Here is a 14,332-nt window from a genome sequence, read left to right as displayed (position 1 = left end):
CCTCTGGGCCTGCTGGCATAAGAAACCTGAGTTCTCCAATTCTCTGAGCATGGTGCTTGGTTCTCGAGTACTGGTTTCTGCAACAGTACATTATGGGTGTGACTTAGCAAAAATGATGCTGTAGCCCTCTAAACAGCAGCTTCATTCCCAAAGATGGGACCTGGGCCCTACTTCACAAGACTGAAGAATTGGTGTGCACATTTTAAGTTAAAATGTCTAAAGTGCTCATGTATCTTCTATCTGTTTTTGATTCCTCACTTTAACTTCTTAAGCTAACCAACCGGCTAGCTCCAAACCATCAAATTGTTGTAGCCATGCGTTCTGGAAAACAAATTCACTCAGAAGGACAATGCAGATATAGTGGAGTGCAGTTTATTACACCTGCGGGCCCAAAGCAGAATCTCTCTCCTCTTAGCCAAGGACCCTGACCCGTTTTTGTGAAAACCTTATATACCCTAAGTGTGTGTGCACAAACCCGCCTCCCCAAATTCCCTGAAACTAGTCTGAACAAAGGAAAAAGAAAGATACAATCAAAGTTAACCTGTGATTCATATGCCTTAAGCCTAGGTAGTTAACAGTGGACAATTATCAATAGGCCTGCGGTCATACCCCAATAAGCATAATAGAATGTATGATTCTATTCGGTTACACAGATAATTAGGGTATTCTTTTAGGTGACAGAGAGTCTAGGTACAAGCCCTGGGTCTGATTTTCCAGTTGGTATGTCGTTTCCATAGATACTGGGCATATAGCTTAAAGTCCACAGTCCAGCCCAAGATAGAGTCCTGCTTTCAAGATAGAGCCTGTTCTGTTTTCTCCTTGAAAATAAGACTTCTACCTTCATGTGAAAACCATGAAATCAAATAAAAACAAAAGCTAACTATGTCACCCATGAAGGTTCAAGACCCAAACTCAAGGACAATAATAAAGTCAGGGACTGTGATTTTGATGCCAGGGCACAGTGATGAGTATTGCTGTGGGTGGCGATGGGAGGACAGTCCCCAGACAGGAGGAGACTCAAGGGGACAAACGAGAGCTGATACCCGAGTCCCACACCTGCTCTCTGGGTGCAGTCGTGTGGGCTCCAAAGCTGCTTGGAGCTCTGACAGTCATTTGTTCAGACCTCATGTATTGATTATAGGTGAAATCACTGATTGAGACCAACTCTCTGGTATGAAAAGATTTTTTATTTATTTATTTTTTGAAAAGATTTTTTAAAAATTAAATAACTTTTCATTTCCTAACGGTCAGCAGGAGTCTTGAAAAGCTGAAGATCTTGTTTAAGAGCTATTAATAGTAACTTGAAGTCATTGCATCAGAGTCCCTTTCTTAGGTTTGAAAATGATGTTGTTACTGAATAATAATGTACTCGTGTTTGGGGGAGATGCATGCAGAAGTGTTAGGCATGAAGTGTCCTGGTGTTTACAGTCTATTTTTCAATGGATTGGCAAGGAAGTGTATGTGTGTGTGTGTATGTGTGTGTGTGTGGAGAGAGAGAGAGAAACAGAGAGAAAGCGACAGCTGGAATGGCTAGGAGAGTATGTTAACAGTTGGGAGACCTAGATGAAAAGATATATAGGTGTTCATTATACTGTTTTTCAGTTCTTCTGAGGGTTTTAAAAATTTTCCCCCCAAAATGTATATATCCAAGCAACTAACAACTAATTAACCTTGTGTTAATTTTAACATGTGTTAAAATAGCCAAAGCTTCTAGTTTCATTCTCTCCCACTTCAAACATAGTTGTTCAGAATTCATACATATAGAATGTGTGTGTGTGTGCGTGTATATATATAAAACATTTTAATCATGGCAGCCCAGCAATAGCCATATATATCACATGCCTTGAAATTCCAGGACCAATATGGATATAAACAAATTACCAGTGCTCCATTCACTCATTGATCCATTCAGTCAAACCACAAGCATTTGTTCAGGACATTTTACAGCCAGGGTTGCCAATGTGTAAAAGACTGGACAATTCCTTCTCTTCTGAGGCTTAGGGGCATCAAGAAAAATATACATTACACATATAACTGCAAGTGGCCCATTGGAGCATATAGGAAAGGGGACCTGATCTTGTTTTGGAGGAGTTCATCAAACATTTTTTTGTTAAAACTAAGACTGAAATATACCCAATAATATATGACTGTGACTTACTCCAAGAAATAAAACTTAAGATGGCAGTTCTTCATCTATGAAGAACTGATGCTTTTGAACTGTGGTTCTGGAAAAGACTCTTGAGAGTCCCTTGAACAGCAAGGAGATTAAACCAGTCAATCCTAAAGGAAATCAACCCTAAATATTCACTGGAAGGACTGAAGCTCCAATACTCTCGCCACCTGATGCAAAGAGCTGACTCATTGGAAAAGACCCTGATGCTGGGAAAGATTGAGGGCATGAGGAGAAGGGGACGACAGAGGATGAGATGGTTGGATGGCATCACTGACTCAATGGACACAAGTTTGAGCAAACTCTGGGAGTTGGTGATGGACAGGGAGGCCTGGCGTGCTGCAGTCCATGAGGCTGCTAAGAGTTGGAAATGACTTAGCAACCGAACAACCATGTGCACCTTTTTAGGACTTAGAGGATTGCCAGTTTGCCTCCTCCTACCTGTGGCCCAGAGATGCTCCAAATACAGGTCTTGTGTGATGTCTGGGAGGCAGAAGAGTCAGAGAGGCTCAGGATCTACATGAAAGAGTGGCCACCACCTCTGTGTAAACTGGAGCACCAGGTCCTGTGGGGTTGAGTTTCCCTGCCCCAGTATCTGGCTCCCTTGGGTGTAGGACTCAGACTTTCCTCTCCTGAGGCCCTACTGCCTCCTCCAGACACTGTGGAGGAACAGCTCGGTGGTCCCTCCATGCTTGGGGCCAACCATCAACAGGTCCCTACACTCCAGAAACCAAAGCCAGGGAAGATCTTACCTTCAGGCAGCCTTTGCTTTCAGCCCAGTGATGAAAGCCTCTCTAAAGCCTGGCTACCTTCTTGGATTGAGAGGGAAAATGGCATCACAAACAAAAAGTGGATGTGCAGACTAGGGTCCAAGTGTTCAGAAATCTTTAAAGAATTAGCTGTACCCTATGGACTGGGCTTGTGGATATTGGTTTAGACTGGTAGTATCAGAGTCACCCAGGGGGCCTATTATAGATTACTGCAACCAACACAAGGGTTATTGATTCTGTGAGTCTGGAGTGAGGCCAAGAATTTGCATTTCTGATAGGTTTCCAGATTCTGCTGATACTACTCTGAAAATCCATATTTTGAGAACAAGGACTTTAATAAATGTTAGTATTGTTGTTCAGTCAATAAGTCTTGTCCAACTGTTTATGACCCTGAGGACTGTAGCCCGCCAGCCTCCTCTATCCATGGGATTTCCCAGGCAAGAATACTGAGTGGGTTGCCATATCCTTCTCCAGGGGATCTTCCTGACCCAGGGATTAAACCCCCATCTCCTGCATTGGCAGGCAGATTCTTTACCACTGAAGTAATAGGGAAGTCCAGATATTAGTATGAAGCGAAGTGAAGTCGCTCAGTCATGTCCAACTCTTTGCGACCCCATGGACTATAGCCCGCCAGGCTCCTCCATCCATGGGATTTTCCAGGCAAGAACACTGGAGTGGGTTGCCATTTCCTTCTCCAGGGGATCTTCCCAATCCAGGGATCGAACCCAGGTCTCCTGCATTGTAGGCAGATGCTTTTACCGTCTGAGCCACCACGGAAAGTATACTAAATTAGCATACTAGATTTGGTATATATTTTAGTATACTTAAATATGTGATTGAAGTGAACACTAAGGTTTAAAAATCCAGAAAAACAAGATTAAAATAATTAAGCTAGATATGATCTAATGACCCCCAGCATCTGGGAGGAAAAGTGGAAAAATTTAGTCTTCTTAAAGAATGCCAAATAGCTAACCCTTGGGGGGAAATATAGACCTTCATTTTTAATTATTTATTTTTCATTGATAGAAATTGTGATGGGTAAAAATGTGAGAATCAATGATGAGTGTATGAAAATGACTATGGTCTCCCCTTTCTTGAATAACAGCATAGCCTACTGCCCTGGGATTAGAAAATAGATTCAATTTAAAATTTTTTGTTTGTGTGCTTATATTTTTGTTTTTTAATTGTTTATTTTTTTGGCCGCACCAGGCAGCATGTGTGATCTTAGTTCCCTGACCAGAGATGGAACTCGTGCCCCCGGCAGTGGAAGCTCGGAGCCATAACCACTGGCCCACCAGGGAATTCCCAGTGTCTTTTTATTTTGATTGCACAGAGTCCTCACTCTGGGACTATCTGAGGCAATTTCTTTTTATTTTTCCTACCAGCCAGCACATCTTCTAGGCTTGCTCTGCCTCTATTGTCAATTAATGTTTTTTCCTGGGGAAAATAAACTAATTTTCAGTTAATATTAACACCCCCCCCCCAAAAAAAAGATAAATATATAACCATAGAATGTGTGTCCAAAATGTTTAAATCCACTATTTAAAACTATTTCTCTCTTTCTTCCTCTGCTGGCAGAGAGGAATTTAAAAACTGGCCTTCATAAAATAATAAATAAAAACTGACCTTCAGCTTTGCGCAGTGGCAGTATCGTAGCCAATGAGGTTTATCCGAGGCACGATTATTGCTAATTGAAAAATAAAAACTGACCTTCATAAAATAAATAAATAAAAACACCTTCATTAGAGTTGGCATGAGCATAGATGTGAAAGCTAGGTAGGTCTAAGTGACCATTTAGATGTGTGAGTTCCCAAGGTCACAGCTCAATTTTTTTTTTTAATAAGAAAGAGCATTTTGATATCAGCACCAGTGAATAAGCTTGTTCTTGAAAATACATGATGGATAGTGATCATCCTTTTTCAGTCTTAAACATTATTTCATGAAAAGAAAACTATAGAATTATCTACAGAAGATATCACCAATTAATATATACAAATTCAACTATGTTCACTTTGTTGAACCAAGAAATCTGCAAATATTAGACCATTTTCTCCCTACAACAATGGCAATTTCATATGATTCAACTATATATTGTTCTGAAAAAAAGAAGAGCTGACTTGGTCTTTTCCATGAATAAATCACTTGAAATTCCTGAATACAATAAAAATGATGTATAGTTATCTGACAGTTCTGTGTACATCTCACTTCTCTACTCTGCTTCTATTGATAAATTGCTACGGTATCACAGGACTCCTGCTAAATGGTGCTTGATGCTCAGAGAACAGAAAAATATGTTTGCTTTTGTTCTGTCAGTTGGAATTTATTAAGCCGTTTTTAAACAAAACCCTTTCTCTTTCTCTCTTAGGGCTGCATCTGTAAAGACAAAGGCCAGTGCTTCTGTGATGGGGCCAAAGGGGAGAAGGTAAAAACAAAACCTTCATTCTGCTCCTTTTCTCCATAGAGCTCATTAACGATTCACACTCTTCCTTCATTCGTAGCAGACAGATCAGCAGTACCATATTCCATTCCCCAAATCCATTTTTTTTTCTTTATTGGATTTGTTACTATATTGCTTCTGTTTTATATTTTGGTTTTTTGGCCAGGAGGCATGTGGGGACTTAGCTCGCTGACCAGGGATTAAATCTGCACTCCCTGCATTGGAAGGTGAAGTGTTAACCACTAGTGTTAACAGTCAGAGAAGTCCTTTCCCCCAAACAATTTTAAAGTAATTGTATGTCAATATTAACCTGGAGTGGTGGAAAAGCCTTGGAGGGGAGCTTCAGATAACTGGTATAAATGCGGGCAATTACTGTAACTCTCTCGATCTGGAAACAAAAAATATTAAGTTAAAGAGAAAGAAAGTTTTTGAGAATGATCCGTATGTGTCCCCTATTTACACTGTTGCTGAAGGCGAGAGAATTGAAAACAGCCTGGTAGACTCACTTGGACGCAAACGAAACCCGCAGATTTTTTCCTGCAGCATTGGTGTAAGGGCGCCCTCTGGTGGAAGAATATTGCACAAGCACTCTCTCGAGGCAAAAATTCAGCGAGACCAAGTAGCTCCATTGCAGAATTGGAGTAAAAAATGAGTGCCGTGAAATCTCATTAATTCGCTCCATTAACTTTCAATTTGTGATAATTAAGACGGAGCCAGAACTAAAATTTTTCCTTTGTTTACAAAACCCTTTTCTCAGATACACTAATGAATTGCTTAACAATATTGAAAGATGACTGCTTAAAAATATTTTTTAAAAAGAATGCATTTTAAGCTCTTTAGACAAAATAATTTGCACGTTAATTACAATAAAATTACCATATTTAAAGTATTCTATGATTCGTGTAGTTTAATTTAGTTTTTCCTGAAGCTGTGAAAGTGGTATGTTCAGATCCGTGTTGAAAAGCTATGACTCATTCTCTCATTCAAGAAGCATTTATTGAATCCCTCCTCTGGGTAAGGTGCTGTTCAAAGTGTGAAGGTAACAGTCTTGAGAGGGGCCTAGCAAATTCTTCTGCTTTTCGTTTTATTGGATGTGTCTGTGCACACATCATGTGAAATAGCTGACTTGCTCCGTTTAAAAAATCTTAGTTTCCATTTGTCTACTAGATTATCTGAATCAAACCAGTGGTCTTAACTGTTGAAGAGTAATCCCAGGATCTGTGTTCACGGGAAGGTTATTTGTTGGCAGAGCCATGTCCCTTACTGGGCCTAAAATTACTCCCTAATCCCAAGGGCTTTCCCATATTATCATCTCCTAACTATGCAGCTCACACTTTTGGTTTTGCCACTCTTGATATCTCGCCTGCATCTCCTCCACAAATAGCAGATTGAATTACTAATTCCTGTGTAATCAAGAGAGGACTGAAACTCATAGCCTGTGTGTTGTTCTTTCGAGCTACATAGCAATTATGCACACTCCCAAGACATTCCTGAACCTGACTGTCACTCTCTCTCCATCCCCCAAAAACACCCTTCACCAAACTCCATCTTTCTAACTGGGCTTGCCCTCTCAGTGGTTAATTCCCTGAATCTCTGCTCCGTGTAGCTCTGCCATTTGGGTAAAAGTCGAGTTTCCAGGAGACCAAAGACAAGTGCTTTCAAGCCTACAGACAAATACTAGCAGAAACATTCCAGTTGCTATTACACTTAGTGTTGAGTGCTATTTTTTTTTTTAATCCAAGGGACAAATGTGCAAAATGTTATCATAATATCATGAAGAATAGAAAATGATGGTTATGTTTACTCCTGGGCATTACTATTCTGTGTGTGTATTGTCTTGTTTTGGTCTTACAGGGGGAGAAAGGCTTCCCAGGACCCCCTGGGCCTCCCGGCCAGAAGGGTTACCCAGGTCCCGAAGGCCTGCCTGGACCACAGGGACCCAAGGTATGTTAGCCTGTGAGTTTGGAAAATCCCCAGTCCACTTAAGCTTCTTTATGACGATGGATGCCATGGTAAATTCCTGCTCCAGTCTTAGCTGGGCCCTCAGCTAAGGGCTTCTCATTTCAAGCTATCTATTTTAAAAATGGAAGTGTATATATATATATATATATATATATATATCAATATATTTACACTAAGATGTGTAAATTAGCTATATATATAGCAGCTAGGAAGCTGCTGTATATAGCACAGGGAGCTCAGCTCAGCCCTCTGCTGATCTAGAGGGATGGGATGGGGGTGGTGGTGGGCGCAAGGTCCACAAAGGAGGGTGTGTGTGTATATATATAGCTAATTCACGTTGCTGTTCAGTAGACGCTAACACAATATTGTAAAGCAACTACATTGTTTTTCAGCCACCAGGCTGTCTCAGACTCTTTGCGACCCCATGGATTGCAGCACACCAGGCTTCCCTGTCTTTCACTATGTCCTGGAGTTTCCTCAAGTTCATGTCCATGGAGTCAGTGATGCCATCCAACCATCTCATCCTCTGTCATCCCCTTCTCCTCCCACCTTCAATCTTCCCCAGCATCAGGGTCTTTTCCAGTGAGTTGGTTCTTCACATCACGTGGCCAAAGTGTTGGAGCTTCAGCTTTAGTATCAGTCCTTCCAATGAATATTCAGGACTGATTTCCTTTAGGATGGACTGGTTTGGTCTCCTTGCAGTCCAAGGGACTCTCAAGAATCTTCTCCGGCACCACAATTCAAAGCAATTATACTCCAATGAAAAAAAAGAAAAGAAAAGACTATCAGTATCTTTCAGTCCTTAGCTCTATGTCCTCCCACTTCCTGATTTAGGGGTCTCCACATCTGCATCAAAGAGCTGACTTATTTGAAAAGAGCCTGATGCTGGGAAAGGCTGAAGGTAGGAGGAGAAGGGGACAACAGAGGATAAGATGGTTGGATGGCGTGACCAACTGAGTGGACATGAGTTTGGGTGAACTCCGGGGGGTGGTGATGGATAGGGAGGCCTCGCATGCTGCGGTCCATGGGGTCGCAAAGAGTCGGACACAGCTGAGCAACCAAACTGAACTGAACACCTGCATTGGCCCCTCGTGGGTTTTTTTTTTTTTTCCCTCCATTCAAGCCCTGTCCTCTACCTGTATCCTGGTCACTGGGATTTCCACTAGAATCGCATTCTGATGGTGTGTCCTCTTTCTCAGATGTTTCAACTTGGTTATTGGTTTTTCTCTTTCCATCTTTATGCAAAATCCATACCAGCATATAACTTCCTCTGGATCTTTCCACCACTATAATCCAAGGACTGCCATCCTTTCTGTCTTTCTTATCTCAGTCAGACTTCTTTAAAAAAAAAAAAAGATCCAACCACACTGTCTGTGGCTCAAATCCTATTCACTCCTTAGCCAGCAGCAGTTTGCCTTCTGCTCCCTCCCGGAAAACCCACGACTTCCACTTTGCCCTCGACCCCCAACAGGTCAATGGAGAATTCTGTGTCTTTGTCTGACCTGGACCTCTCTGCTTTGTTTCCAGCTGTGTGGCTCCCTCTTTTCTCCTTGAAACACATGCCTTTGTTTCTGGAATCCTCCTTTCTCCTCTCTCCCCTCCCCAATGCTTTTCCTTCTTTCCTGGGTTCCTATTTCTCAGCTGGGTTCTTCAGTGTCAGGCCTCCTAAGGGTCTTACCAGAGCCCACCGCCCTTCACACTCATCACACATTTTTATCCTAAAGTCTGTGATACAACAAAGGGCTTTGTTTAAATAAATGCCCTAGAGGATTTGCTAAATAACTGCATAACCACTAGATTTGCTGATGGCTCTTTTCTGCTGTGGAATTAAGCCTGGACTCAAGCCTGGGCTCTCACGCACCCTCGGGGTCACTCGCCTGCCTGCTGGCTTCCCGGAAGCTATGAACTAACTAATAAGTTGTGGAGGGTGATTATAATTTTTAAATTATAATTTTATTTTATTTTATTTTTTTAATTATAATTTTAAGTCTTTTTAAATTTCCAAAGAAGTGTTACAGAATATTTAGGTAACATTTTATGTGAATTTGTTGCAGGAAGGGGCACCCCTTCCAAGGCTCTTGTCTAACACTCGGAAATAAATTGTCTGAGGAAACACACGAGTTGACAAAGCAAGAGACTTTACTGGAAAGAGAGCCAGGTGGAGAGCAGTCCGGTGAGGGAACCCAGGAGAACTGCTCCGCCACGTGGCTTGCAGCCTCAGGTTTTATGGTGATGGGCTTAGCTTCTGGGTTGTCTCTGGCCAGTCATTCTGACTCAGAGTCCTTCCTGGTGGCACACGCATCGCTCAGCCAAGATGGATTCCAGCGAGGAGGATTCTGGGAAGTGGCAGGCTATGTGGCGGCTCCTTTTGACCTTTCCCAAACCTTCCGGTTGGTGGTGGCTTATTAGTTCCGTGTTCCTTACCAGACCCTCCTGTCGTAAAATAACACACAATTGGTTACCACAGTGCCTGGCTAGTGTGGGAGGTTTTAATCTGTGTTTCCCCTATTCTGAGTCAGGCATTGGGACGTTTCTTCTTGACTGGATTTCTTTTACTCCTCATGTTGATCTCATTGGTCATGATGATGGTGACATATTATTATCTTCATCTTAGAGATGAGGAAACTGACACTCAGAGCATGAGGCAATTTGTCCTGGGTTAGACAGCTAATGGGCGGTAAAATCAGAGTTCAAATCCAGGATTATATGATGCCAGAATCAAATTCCTTCAGCCAAAGAAATTAAACCCATTCCCACAGCTGCAAGACTGACTGTTTTCCAGGCATTCTACTTTACCGTATTCATGTATGCATTCTGTTTCTTCATTTCTCCTTCTCTAATCCTAATATGAAAAAAGTCCTTTAGATTCTGGGTATTTAGTGTCTGGTTTCAGACATGTTTAGTGTCTGAACATTCTGCTACATTCCTTCAGGGTGTGGTCTCAGATTTCCCTTCTTTCCCTGGAGGGGAGTTTGTCACTTCAGCACTGGACTTAAGATCAGCCTGACGCTAACTCTCTCCTTTTTTTTTTGTCCCCTGCACTCCACTCTGCTGGTTTCCTTAGCTTTTCTTTAGAGAAGTCAGTAGTGAATTAAAATTAGAGTTGTAAACACATGGTGCTTTGTGTGGGTTACATGATGTGCAGGTATTCTGTAACACTCATCCAGAAAATTGATACAGTAAACTATAGCTTAGACCTGCTGTGTTCTATGCTGTGCTCAGTCATGTCTGACTCTTTCTGACCCCGTGAATTGTAGCCCACCAGGCTCCTCTGTCCGCGGGATTTTCCTGGCAAGAATACTGGAGTGGGTTGCCATTTCCTACTCCAGGGGATCTTCCCAACCCAGGGATTGAACCCACATCTCCTGAGTCTCTTGCATTGGCAGGCAGATTCTTTACCACTGCTCCACCTGGGAAACTCATAGCTTAAAGATTCAGCCACAATGATAATTTAACCCAAGGCAAACAATCAGAGAATATTAAAACCTGATTTAAAAGGCGTTGCAGATTTATAAAGGTCTTCAGTCTGAATATTTCCTATATGAGACAGTTTATAATGGCAAGGTGAAACCTGCAAGTCACGCTTCTGGCATCTGCAGATTACAGACAGCCCCTGGCAGAGGAGGGGGTCATGGTCAGGCACCTAGGAATTCCACTCCAGACAAGAAAGACTGCCTCTGGCCTTGATGGTCCCATCTCAGAAGTCTCTGTAACAACCCTGTCCTCAAATAATCAGAAATACCAAAGCATACTGAAACTCTCAGGAATGAAGAAAAACTTTTGGATGACAATGGAACTTTCACACCAAGCGGTCTTGTTAAAACAGTTTTGTTTGGGGTTATTCTCTAAGAAACAGAACCTCCACGTGTATTCATTGTGTGTTTTAAAGCAAGTCTATCTCTGGTTCAGGCAGTTCTCCGTTTGCTGTTTATTTATTTGTGCCCGCCAGGCACATTTTGTTAATAAAGTAGTTCTCATGCACAGAAATATTGCCTGCCATTCTTGGCCGCCGTTGTAATTGTGTTGTTCATCCTTATCAGCCCACGGCAGCTGTCTGGCTAATGTGGGGCTTTTCCCGCAGCCCTTCTCAGACACTAATGTGAGCAAGAATCATCATCAAATCTTGTTGAAATGCAAATTCTGAATCAATAGGTCTGGGAGGTGGGGGAGACCCAGGATGGTGCATTTCTAACAAGCTCCCAGATGATGCTACTGTTGGACCCCCCACCTTGAGTAGCAGGGGTATGAATGGATTTCTGTTTGTCCTTTCGGATAAATAACTATAGCGCCAATGAAACAAGCAAGCAATTGAACCGTGTTAACAATGAAATAATCGCAAGAGCAAAACTGTGTGGCGTGTGAATAAAACTAGGACCTTTCATGTATGGGCTTATTAGTGCCAAGTAATTGTCACAGGGCTTACCTTTTGTTTTTTGCATTTGGATCTAGGGCTCTCCAGGATCTCCAGGACTGACTGGTGCCAAAGGCGTGAGGGTTAGTAGTCCACCCAGTCTATCCCGCTTGTTTGATGAAAAATCTTGTTTTAAAAAAGTGAAAAGAAACCCGGCACTGTATAAGTTATACAGACGTCACAAAGGAGTAGGTTGTGTGTGATCCACTTCTGCAGATGACGTTCAAGGGCAGGTAAAAGCGGTCTATAATGGTAGAAGTCTACACAGTGGTTACTCACTTGGGGGTAGGTATTAATCCACTGGGAAGTTGCATGAGGGTACAACCTGGGCTGGTGGAGAAGTTCTGTATCTGGTTGGGTGGGAATCACCAAAGTGTGCATATGTACACAGGTTAATGTTCCTCAGTCTGTTTGTGGAAGATTGGAGCACTTTATGCAAATTATGCCTTAAAAAATCTATCCCCCCAAAAAGCCAAAAATGATCTTAATTTTGTCTTTTGAAAAGTCATGTAAATGTAAGATTTACAAAGTTTGTCAAGCTTTTTTTGTGTGTTTCAAATCGCTTTTAGCTGTTCCCAATTATAGTTACAGGATGGAGGTTTAGGAATGATAAATCATGTTTTGTTTACAGGTTGAACATTTTTAGTTTTTTTCTTACCGTCTTTCTTCTTTTCTATATCTTTAGGGAATAACTGGATTACCAGGATTTTCAGGTTCTCCTGGACTTCCAGTAAGTAGTGAGAAAATGTGTAAATGGAAAAATAAGTAAGCTCATTTTAATAAAGATGTTAAATCACTAACACAAGAAAATGAGTATGATGTTTTGGCTACATGATCAAAATGTCAGAATTATAGTGTATTAAGAATGTGGATTTATAGGATATCAAGTCAAATTGTATTTTCTGAAATGTAAGCAGAATAGAATGAAATAGATTGGGGTGGGATGGAATGGGATGAGACAGATTAGAATAGAATAGGATAAATCTACTTAATAGCACAGGATAAAAATAATCAAATAGCTACACTGTGCACACTTCCCTCTTCTCCTTTCTTCCAGCTTAATACAGCATGTTAATGGACTCATTTTGTATAGAAAGACCTTTTGCTTTATCTTAAATAATATACCTCACTTGATAATTTATGGTTTTAATTAGGCTATGTTACTTCCTATGATTTTAATTTAAATTATCTAAAAGAGCCAGTTTACTGCTTAACTATTTAAATAACCATTTATACTTAAATAACTATCTAAATTAGCCCATCTTTTCCCACTGTGTGCTCTGCTCTGTTTCTACCTGGCCCTGAGCCTGAATATCTTTTCTTTCTGAGACTTTCTCTGTTTTTTAGGGCATCCCGGGCCATCCTGGACCTTATGGACCTGCTGGTTTGCCAGGATGCAATGGTTCCAAGGTATGTATCTTCTCACACAGGAGATGGTTACTTAGTGCTTTGCTAAATGAATAAACCTGGGTGACATAGCAATGAGATGGCCTAGCCTTTGCTTGAAATGTTGTTTTGGCCAGAACCAGTGGTATGTGTCTTCAGGACAGAAAGGTGATGATTTTCTTTCTTTTCATGCTGTTTTCTTTATTCTTCCAGCTTTACTGAGATATAATTGACACATAGAACTACCTCAGTTCAAGGTGTGCAGCATAATAACTTACATACATCATGAAATGATTATCACCACAAGTTTAGTGAGCTCACCATCTCTTATAGATACAAAATGAAAGAAGGAAAAAATTTGGTGTGTGTGTTAATTCTTAGGCTTTATTCTCTTAACTTTTAAAAATGAACAGTGTTAATTAGATTTCTCACATTTACATTGTATCCTAGGACTATTTATCTTATAGCTGGGAGTTTGGAGTACCACTTGACTGCCTGCACCTCATCCCCCCTCCCTCCACCCACCTTGTTTTCAGATTATGTTTTAAGGAAGTTCTCTCATATTCTCCCACAGGAAGGTGACTAGGGCTTAAACAGATATTTGCGTCTGAGGTTGTGATTGAATATAAACCAGAAACTAAAGCTTAGAATGCAAAGTTGGCTTTTGGAAATCAAAGACTGAGCTTTCCAATGTACACTCATCTCCTTTGTCTCCTGACTGCACTCTGCTTTTTCCCCAGGATGGTGGCCATGAAAGGACTAATTACAAAAATTTCAAGGAAGCAGCCATTAAAAAGTTCTTGGCACAACTAGCCTTTTGCCGTTTATGCACAACTTGAGAAACAGTAGATTCTAATCCTGTTTTCAATTAAGATAATGGTTTTCTAGTCTTTAGCCTCATGATCCAGTAGCTGTGAGGAATTTGGGTTACTTTGTCTAAATTTACTGCTGCAGGGTTGGAAGCAAGGAACAGGGGAAATAGCACAATAGGCTGTTCTAGAACAACTAAGAAGAATGACAAGCATCATGTGTCTTCCAGGGAGAGCCAGGGTTCCCAGGACTTCGGGGGACACCAGGCTACCCAGGGATACCGGTAGGTTCATGTTTCTAACTCCCCATCCAAGACGTGATGTACAAGGAGTTTCCTTTGAAATGATCGTATACAGAGATCTGTCATGACCTTGGGGAAGTTGAGG

At 41.4% G+C, this 14,332-nt stretch overlaps 1 protein-coding gene and 1 pseudogene across 2 annotated transcripts in view; both read left to right on the top strand.

Moving 5' to 3' along the window:
• The window catches only part of COL4A3 (collagen type IV alpha 3 chain), a 168,371-nt gene that overhangs the window by 71,561 nt on the left and 82,478 nt on the right, over positions 1-14,332 (top strand). For both annotated transcript variants that reach the window (XM_065930431.1, XM_065930430.1), the window contains exons 2-7: positions 5,306-5,362; positions 7,232-7,321; positions 11,789-11,833; positions 12,436-12,480; positions 13,098-13,160; positions 14,176-14,229. In XM_065930431.1, coding sequence (XP_065786503.1) covers positions 5,306-5,362; positions 7,232-7,321; positions 11,789-11,833; positions 12,436-12,480; positions 13,098-13,160; positions 14,176-14,229 — 354 coding nt within the window. The remainder of the gene's footprint in view (positions 1-5,305; positions 5,363-7,231; positions 7,322-11,788; positions 11,834-12,435; positions 12,481-13,097; positions 13,161-14,175; positions 14,230-14,332) is intronic.
• Positions 4,571-4,689, top strand: LOC136165564 (U4 spliceosomal RNA; annotated as a pseudogene).

This window comes from Muntiacus reevesi, chromosome 3 (assembly GCF_963930625.1).
Source record: "Muntiacus reevesi chromosome 3, mMunRee1.1, whole genome shotgun sequence".
In the NCBI taxonomy this organism is placed as follows: domain Eukaryota; kingdom Metazoa; phylum Chordata; class Mammalia; order Artiodactyla; family Cervidae; genus Muntiacus; species Muntiacus reevesi.
The sequence above is the reverse complement of the archived record's forward strand: the minus strand, read 5'-3'. Positions and strand labels throughout refer to the sequence as shown.